Here is an 8459-nt window from a genome sequence, read left to right as displayed (position 1 = left end):
GTTCCCCCGTTCCTGTTCCCATTGCCCCGTTCCTGTTCCCATTGCCCCGTTCCTGTTGCCCCGTTCCTGTTCCCATTGCCCCGTTCCTGTTGCCCCGTTCCCGGTCCCGTTCCCCGCCCCGTCCCCGTGGCCCCGCCCCTGCCGGAAGGGGCGGCCCCGCACGCACGTGACGGTGACGTCACGCGAAGCGCCGCGCGGGGCAGGGGGGGAGTAGCGGCTGGGGGCGCGCGCGCTCAGATCCCGGCGCGGCCATGGGGGCAGCGGCAGCCGAGGCGAACCGGACGCTCTTCGTGGGGAACCTGGACCCCAAGGTCACCGAGGAGCTCATCTTCGAGCTCTTCCACCAGGTACCGCCCGGCGCCCGCGCTGCGTGTACCGGGGGAGGGCGCGGCGGGGGGGCCGCGGCCGCCATGGCCGGCGGGGCTACGGCGGCCGCCGCGGGACAGGGTTCGGCGGGGCGCACGTGCGCGGCGGCGGCCGCTGCCTCCTGGTGTTTGCCTAACGCCTTCGCCCCCGGTGCCAGGCGGGGCCCGTGATCACCGTGAAGATCCCGAAGGACCGGGATGGACGGCCCAAGCAGTTCGCCTTCGTCAATTTCAAGCACGAGGAGTCGGTGCCGTACGGGCTGCGGCTGCTCAACGGGATCAAGCTGTACGGGCGGCCCATGCGCATCCAGTTCCGATCAGGTACCGGAGACACCTTCACCCCCTTTGCAGGGGGACGTGAACTGCTGTCAGCTGCCCTAGCCTGCAGCAGTCACGGGTAAATTGCAGGAGCCTCTCACCAAGGGGTCCCTCACCTGCCGGCTCTGCTTCCCTCACATCCTCCTGTCCCGGTGCTTCGACCAGGGACCTCCTGTCTCTCATGGCCAGTGTAACCCCTTGGCTGAGCCTTCTCTGTGGGTTTTTATTGGATAATCCTGCAGCACCTCCAAGATCTGCTCTAAATTATACGAGCAGCAAAAATCGCATCTGATCGTGGTTAAATGAGGCACATTGGCTACAATATCTCTGCCCTTTCTGGTGGGAACTAAGATTGCAGTGCTTTTGCAGATCACTGACGAAACTTGAGAGCCAATTCAAAATGTGTTGATTTTCTGCAAGTTCACTTCACACCTCATTTCCTTAACTGGTGTTTGTGGGTCTCCTGAATTATTTGTCTCTCCGCAGGGAGCAGTCATGCAGCCCAGGATATCAATCCATCCTGTTCCCAGCTCGGAGCTCCTGGCACCAGCCTTCCTGGGATGCCTCAGCCAGCATCCAACTGCAGCAGGTACGAGTGTGGCCAGCACAGGAGTGTGCAGTGGAGGCAGACATTGCATGGTTCACTGTGTTCCTGCCTACTTCCAAGGGCAGTTTGGCGTTTCCTTCCCGTGGAGGGAGCACCAGTGGGATGTAGATGCCCTGTTGTGTGTTTAAGGCTGACACTGCTGCTGTGTTTTCCCTGCAGGTATGAGAGGGTTCCAGATGGCATGGGCTCACCGGGGTACCCGTCGAGCCTGCAGAGACAAGCGGTGGTACGTGCACACTCACGGGCACAGCTGGTGGGAATATACTGCTGGAGGGCTGGAATGGCACTTGCAGATGATGTGAAGCTCCTGGCACAGAGGGGGCCAGCTGGGAGGGCTCTGGGCGATGTAGGGCTCTGGTGTGAGCAGTGTGGGTTGGAGGAGGCTCTGGGCAGTGTAAAGGTTCTGGTGTGAGCACTGTGGGTTGGAGGCCAGCCCGGGGTTTGGTTCAGGCACTCCCCCAGGCAGTGAGCGTGCCACACCGAGCCCCCTGTCTGTGTTTCCCCTCCAGATGAACAGCGCGGCCCGGCAGCAGCCCCAGTTCGGGGGCAAGTACGGGGAGCAGCCCGGCTTTGCCCCTCCCGGCTACCCGCACTCGTTCCACGGCCTGCCCGGCTCCCCGGGGCCGCGGCGCCTGGAGGGGCCGCGCAAGGCCCGCCTGGGCGCCCACCCCTACAGCCCCGACGGGCGCCACTTCGGCCGCGAGCGCTTCGGGGACGGCGGCCCCGAGTACGGGCGCGGCAAGCGCGACGAGTACGGCTTCGAGGAGAGGGGCCGCGAGGGCGAGCACCACTACCGGGGCCGCGAGGAGCACTACGAGGACAGGCACCGCGACGGCTGGAGCTACGAGCACCGCAGGGACAGCTACAGAGAGGCCAAGTGGCACTCGGCGCGCCACTGAGGGACTCGAGGGCGAAGCAAACGTGACCTGTTTCTCACTGAGAACGTGTACAAACCCCCCACCCCCCAAAAACCCCCCCAGTGAAGTCACCTTTTAGTGTTTGTAAAAATACCAGCAGTGCAGTCCTGCCAAACTCCGGTCTCAGTATTAAATGTGTTAACGCACACTTCAGGGCTTTTCACGGGGTAGGGAAGCCATGGAGAAACCACCACACTGACATTGTGTCACAGATAAGTGCTGTTAGTATTTTTTTAGGAGAAAGGAACATCTGTGTCAGATGGAAGGGTCTGGCATTTTAAGCAGAGTTGAGGTGGGACAGATGCTGCCTGACATCTGTAACATTCCTCGTGTTTTTTATACAGTCACAGAATCACATTTTGGTTTGGGTTGGTAGGTGCATTAAAGATCACCTCACTCCAACCCCCTGCCAGAGGCAGGGACACCTTTCACCAGCCAGGCTGCTCAGAGCCCCATCCAGCCTGGCCTTGAACGCTTCCAGTGATGGAGCATCCACAATTTCTATGCGTAACTTGTTACAGTTCCTAAGCACTCTCACAGTAAAGAATCTTTTCCTACTATGTAATTCGCACCTACTCTCTTTCAATATGAACCCATTCCCCGTTGTCCATTTGAAATACAGTATTGTTTTGAAGAACATTAAAAGTCTCCCTGGGGAAAGCCCCTGGGTGAACCTCCGCCTTTGAGGCCGGGGCAGCAGAGCTGCTCCGTGGCGCCGGTAACGGCAGGAGCGCCCCCGGCCACCGTGGACTACATCTCCCAGCAGCCCTTGCGGCGCATCCACCCCTATGGAGCGTAGGCGGCGGCGCGGGGGTCGCCGGGAGCTGTAGTGCGGCGGCGATGCTGGGCGGCGGCCGCGCCGGCCTGGGCCGCCTGCGGATCTGCGCCGGGCGGTTGTGGCGGGGCCGGCGGAGGGCGGCGGCCATGGCCGGCGGCGACATGGGGCAGCGCATGGTCTGGGTGGACCTGGAGGTGCGGGGCGGCGGCGCGGGGCGGCGGGGGGCGCGGGGAAGCAGCGGACGGGACGGGGGGCGCGGGCCCCGGGCGCGCTGACGCTGCCGCTCGCCCCTGGCAGATGACGGGCCTGGACGTGGAGAAGGACCAGATCCTGGAGATGGCGTGTCTGATCACCGACTGCGACCTCAACGTGCTGGCCGAGGTGAGCCGCGCGGGCCCCGCGGGCAGTCCCGGCGATGCTGGAGCAAAGGAACGCCGGGGTCCCGGCTCCGGCCGCGCCGGGATCGCCGCTCGCACCGGGAGCGTGGGAGCGCACCGGAGCGCGGGGCTGCGTCACGGTGCGCGGTGTGCCTGCCGCCGGCACTGCCCGCCTCCGCCTGCGCTCGGCACCCAACTTCCACGGGCTCCTAAACTTCTTGTGCCATTACCTTGTGCTTCCCTTCCCCGCCAGGGCCCGAACCTGATCATCAACCAGCCCGACGAGCTGCTGGAGAGCATGTCCGAGTGGTGCAAGGAGCATCACGGGAAGGTAAAAACCCTGCTCGGCCTCGGCCGCCGTGGGAGCGACGGGTGATTCCGAGAGATGAGCTGCAGGGCGAGTGATGCTGAGAGATGAGCTGCAGGGCGAGTGATGCTGAGAGATGAGCTGCAGCACGAGTGATGCTGAGAGATGAGCTGCAGCACGAGTGATGCTGAGAGATGAGCTGCAGCACGAGTGATGCTGAGAGATGAGCTGCAGCACGAGTGATGCTGAGAGATGAGCTGCAGCACGAGTAATGCTGAGAGATCAGCTGTAGAACATGTAATTCTGAGAGATCAGATGCAGGACGTGTAATTCTGAGAGTTCGGCTGCAGGATGTGTAAATCCTGAGTGATCAGCTGCAGCACGTGTAGGTTCTGAGCGATTAATTCTGATAGATCAGCGGCAGTACAGCTGCCTCAGCAGGGACAATTCCTGTGCTGAGCAGTTCGCAGCCACACAGAGGGGTTCAAAGACAGGAGACAGTGTCTCTCTTATTTTGTATTGAGGAGCCTGTGTGGAGTGTTTTGCCCAAGGTCTCACGAGTCATCTGTGGCAGGGTTCAGACTGCTCTCAGGGATCCTTAGCCTGCAGCTTCCAGCTTGCCTAAAGCAGCCTGTGCTTTGCAGCCTGGTTTCTGATAAGTTGGAAGAGTGCTGGAAGCTGCTCCCTGGTCTGGGAGCTGGAAGCATCAGCACAGCAGCAGCAGTGAGCTCCCCTGGGAGGGCTGGAGCAGGCAGGGGGGCAGAACAGGATCTGTCACTCAGGGATGTGCCTCTGGCTCACATCTCGCAGGGCAGGGCCTCAGCCTCCTTTCTCCCAGTGGGACAATTGGGGTTTGGTTCCTTGGTCCCCACACAGAGCTGCTGGCCACCTCCTGCCTCTGTGGGAGCCCTGGTGCAGGCTGGGCTGGGTTCAAATTCTGACAGCTCCTCCTGATGGGGTCTTGCATAAAACAATTCAAAATCATTCCAGTGGGGAAAGGGGAGGTCAAGCTTGAATGCCTGAATAAGAACAGGTGCAGGATTGGTGCAGAACAGTCCAGAGCCAGTCAAAGGCAGATTTCTCCCTGTGGACTCTGGTGCATGTTTACAGGACTCCAGGCTTTTGCCTGTCCCCTCAGCCCTGTAGGCCTTGTGGATTTTTTAACTGAAAGCTTCACTTTTGCAGCAAGAGATTATTTTTAGTTCTTTGGGCCACCAAAGAAAGGTTCCTCTTTGCCAGCAGCAAGAGAGCAAATGGATTTTCCAGTCCCTGATGATGAATTGAAGTTCAAGTTAGTTTTCAATTAAGGGCTGAAGTTTTAAGACATCCATAACCCCCCTCTCCTCCCCCTTCGGCATCTTGCTCTCCCTGGGAAGAATTAGCAAGAGTTTGAGAAATGAATATTAATTTACTGTGATGGGTGCTTCTCCCTGCCCCAGTCGAGGATTCCAGCTCAGCCTCGGCTCAGGAGTGAATTGGAGATGGAAGCATGCGTCCTTGCTGCTCCTGAGGAGCTACTTATTTTTAATTGACTAAGAGAAGAGAAGCAATTAGAATATAGATGAAAATGCTGCCACATAATGAATTTTTTAACCACCACTTGGATCTGTCAAGTAGATTTTTGCTGCACAGTCGTGGAAATATATAGCGTAGCCAGATGGAAATAAATCACTGAGAACACTTGGAGAGGATTTGACATTTAGCAATTGAAAAAAAAAAAACAGGGAGGAACTTTTCTGATTTATAGGAATCTTGATGAAGCCTGAAGGCAGGATCCTGTTTATTTGTGTTCACTGGTAGCTGCTGCTCCCTGCTGGGGAGGTGAGTGCCTCTCCTGGAGCAGGGATGTGCGGGGAGGTAGCGCTCTGCTGGCTCAAGGATGTGCAGGTGGATCAACAACGCCTCACATCTTGGTAACTGGAAAGAGCTCTGAGCAAAGGAATCAAAAAAAGGGAAGGAAAACGTCCCAAACCACACAGGAAGGTCAGTGCTGTCAGCACTATTTACCTGCCTTGGATTTCCTTCCCACGCAGGAGGTCCCTGGGGAGAGCAGAGGCTGGGGGTGCCCCAGGGACTGAGGTGCAGAGTTCAGGAGGCACCTGGGGGACCAGCAGCACTCCAAGGGCTGACCTTTCACTGCAGAGTTAAACATTTACCTGAGAACTGGAGCGTTCCTGGCAGTGTCTGTGACAGGGTGTTTCTGATTTATGGCTTGGCTCTGTTTTGCAGTCTGGCCTTACTAAGGCGGTGAAGGAGAGTAAAATCTCGCTGCAGCAGGCAGAGTACGAGTTCCTGTCCTTCGTGCGGCAGCAGACACCCCCAGGGCTCTGTCCTCTCGCAGGTGAGGCACCTTCTGTCTGCACATCATCCATCCATCCTGCACTCCCAGCACCCCCTGGCACGTGGGGCAGGCACGGGTTCCTCTTCTGTGCTCTGTTCCTCCCTGGCTATGCAGCCAAAGGCTGAATAAGGATCTTCCAGGTGTCCTGTTACCCAGAATTTCATATATTTAATATATTTCATATATGATCTTGGGACAGGTGCTGAGTGGAATTAATACCAATGGCCACTTTCACTTGGCAAAAAACCCGATGTTGGCACAATTCTGTGATATTTATCTGCGTGACACAAATTGTGGGAGTAGTAACAGAGGAATTACTAGAGGTATTAGTGTTAAACCCCGTGTGATCCTGCAATGAAAATCTGACAAACCTTTACAATCATATTTGCTAGAAAATGGGATAAATGAGCTGCTTGTGAATGGCTTTTCTTCCCCTGTGATCTCTCCCAGCTCGCTCCGTCTGCCGCTCGTTTCCATGTTGTTCTGTTTTCTTCTGTTTGAAGAAACATCTTGTTTGTGTCTTTGTAGGTAACTCTGTTCATGCAGATAAGAAATTCCTTGACAAATACATGCCACAGTTCATGAGGCACCTTCATTACAGGATCATTGATGTGAGCACTGTCAAGGAGCTTTGCAGGTAAGTGTTCCCCCAGTTAAGTGGTTTGAGAGATACCCCTGGGGTGCCCATTTGTGGTGCTGGGGCTCTGCAGATCAAGCAGGGGGACTGGCAGGGCCGTGGCTTCTCTTGGTGTCAGTGAAACCAGGGTTCCTTCACCAAGTGTAACAAACCTGCAGCAGCCACCAGGCATGCCTTTGCATCCCAGTTTTCTTTCTAAGTGGCAATTCTTGTGCTCACAGGCGCTGGTATCCAGAGGAATACGAGTTTGCACCAAAGAAGGCTGCTTCTCACAGGTGAGCTCTGTGCCTCCGTCTCTGACAGCAGGGCTGGTCCTGCAGAGAACTCTGCTCTTCCTGAGCAGGATATGGGGCTCCCTGTGAATTCCAGCATCCTGGGGCTGATGCAGGTGGAGATGGCTTCTGCACCCTGTCAGATGTTTGAATTCTCCCGTCCAAAGCCTAGATAGCGTAGGGAAAGGGATTATTAAAACCCAGAGAACCAGAAGTTTCCTCAGCCCTTCTGTTTCACTCTGCTCTTCAAAGTGCATGTTTGTTGACCATGCAAACAGTCACTTAATGGGGGTTATCTGCCCTTTTTTTGGGCAGAGGTGGTCACAGAAACACAAAAATTTCAGAACTGTGAATGGAGGGGTGAGAGTCCTGCTCGTGCCTATTTCCTGAGCTTGGAATATGCCAGAGAGGTGGCAGGAAGGAGCCAGGGAGCCTCTGTGGCTCCACTCTGATGTGCCCGTGCTGGGCAGGAGGGAGGCTCTGGTGCACACACAGGAGGAGGAGGAGGGCTGGCTGTCACAGGGGTCCTGGCTGAAGCCGTGGTTGATGTGCTGCTGCAGGGAGCTGAGCCCTGAGCGTGCCCTGGCTGGAGCTGGGCAGCTCTCTGGAGCCCTGGCTCTTCCCTCGGGTGGAATTGTTTCTGACAGCCAATGCTGGTTTCCAGCAGCTGCGTCCCAGGCTGACATAAACGAATCAGCTGTGAGTTACTCCCTGCCACCTTGGCACCACTGGACTTCTATTGCTTCCCTGAGACAATGAGTGTTATTTTCATGCCTGACAGATGCACCCTCCTGTGCATCATTTTGGTTTCCTGCAGCCTGGAAGTTTTCAGTGGCATTAGGATGTGGGCATAGCTGGAGATGTACCCCGGCTCTTTGAAACCCTCCTTAATTCTCTTTCAGAGCACTTGATGACATCAGGGAAAGCATCAAAGAACTCCAGTTCTACAGAGACCACATCTTCAAGAGGAAAACGGATGAGAAGAAAAGGAAACTGATTGAGAATGGGGAAAGTGACAAAGCTGCCAGCTGATTTCCCCTCCCGCCACACCAGCCCGTAGCACACACTAGATGCGTCTCCTGGTTTTCTTTTGTTTGCCAGTCTCTTGGGAAGCTGCCCCCTGGGTTACCTTGTTTCTTACCAGCTGTTCAATGCAGACAGAAGCCTGAGTTGCTGCTGCTTTTCAGTTTGAGCGGGGAATGGGCACGCTGGGCCTCGGCAGCGCCGGGCTCGGATGTTCAGGTAAAACACGCTGTTTGATACTCCTTGCACCTGCTTTTGGGTGCAGTCTTTCACGACACAATAAAACAGGTCAGTTGAAAGATGGTGGTTTTGGACAGCCTTTCTTTGGTGCTCCCCACGCTGCTGCTGCTCCCCTGGGCTGTCCTGGAGTGGGAGCTGCCGGCCCATGAAGCGGAGGGTGCAATGGAGCGCGGGCGTGCAGCTCCCAGGCATGTTTTTATTATGGGCATTAATAATAACGGCCATCCAGGGCTTCTCAATCCTGCTGATTGTTGGAACACCTGCTCTGCCAGCCCTG

At 56.6% G+C, this 8459-nt stretch overlaps 2 protein-coding genes across 2 annotated transcripts; both read left to right on the top strand.

Annotated features, from left to right (window-relative positions):
* Positions 1-208: 208 nt before the first annotated feature.
* Positions 209-2879, top strand: RBM7 (RNA binding motif protein 7). Its single transcript, XM_058819056.1, has 5 exons — positions 209-347; positions 524-686; positions 1170-1272; positions 1450-1516; positions 1800-2879. The coding sequence occupies exons 1-5, from the start codon at positions 252-254 to the stop codon at positions 2187-2189; spliced, it is 819 nt and encodes a 272-aa protein (XP_058675039.1). The 5' UTR covers positions 209-251; the 3' UTR covers positions 2190-2879.
* A 153-nt stretch (positions 2880-3032) lies between these two features.
* On the top strand, positions 3033-8224 carry REXO2 (RNA exonuclease 2). The gene is made up of 7 exons (XM_058819057.1): positions 3033-3179; positions 3283-3366; positions 3616-3693; positions 5899-6010; positions 6539-6647; positions 6869-6922; positions 7822-8224. Exons 1-7 carry the CDS (start codon positions 3048-3050, stop codon positions 7949-7951), a joined length of 699 nt encoding a protein of 232 aa, XP_058675040.1. The 5' UTR covers positions 3033-3047; the 3' UTR covers positions 7952-8224.
* Positions 8225-8459: the final 235 nt, after the last annotated feature.

Source organism: Ammospiza caudacuta, chromosome 23 (genome assembly GCF_027887145.1).
Source record: "Ammospiza caudacuta isolate bAmmCau1 chromosome 23, bAmmCau1.pri, whole genome shotgun sequence".
Classification (NCBI taxonomy): Eukaryota; Metazoa; Chordata; class Aves; order Passeriformes; family Passerellidae; genus Ammospiza; species Ammospiza caudacuta.
Note: the sequence above shows the minus strand (reverse complement) of the source record. Positions and strands in the feature narration are given on the sequence as shown.

Coding starts and splice junctions, on each gene's coding strand:
- RBM7 (XM_058819056.1), top strand. CDS start 252: ATGGGGGCAGCGGCAGCCGAGGCGAACCGGACGCTCTTCGTGGGGAAC. Junction 348..523: donor TCTTCGAGCTCTTCCACCAG/GTACCGCCCGGC, acceptor CCCCGGTGCCAG/GCGGGGCCCGTGATCACCGT. Junction 687..1,169: donor GCGCATCCAGTTCCGATCAG/GTACCGGAGACA, acceptor GTCTCTCCGCAG/GGAGCAGTCATGCAGCCCAG.
- REXO2 (XM_058819057.1), top strand. CDS start 3,048: ATGCTGGGCGGCGGCCGCGCCGGCCTGGGCCGCCTGCGGATCTGCGCC. Junction 3,694..5,898: donor GCAAGGAGCATCACGGGAAG/GTAAAAACCCTG, acceptor TCTGTTTTGCAG/TCTGGCCTTACTAAGGCGGT. Junction 6,923..7,821: donor AAGAAGGCTGCTTCTCACAG/GTGAGCTCTGTG, acceptor ATTCTCTTTCAG/AGCACTTGATGACATCAGGG.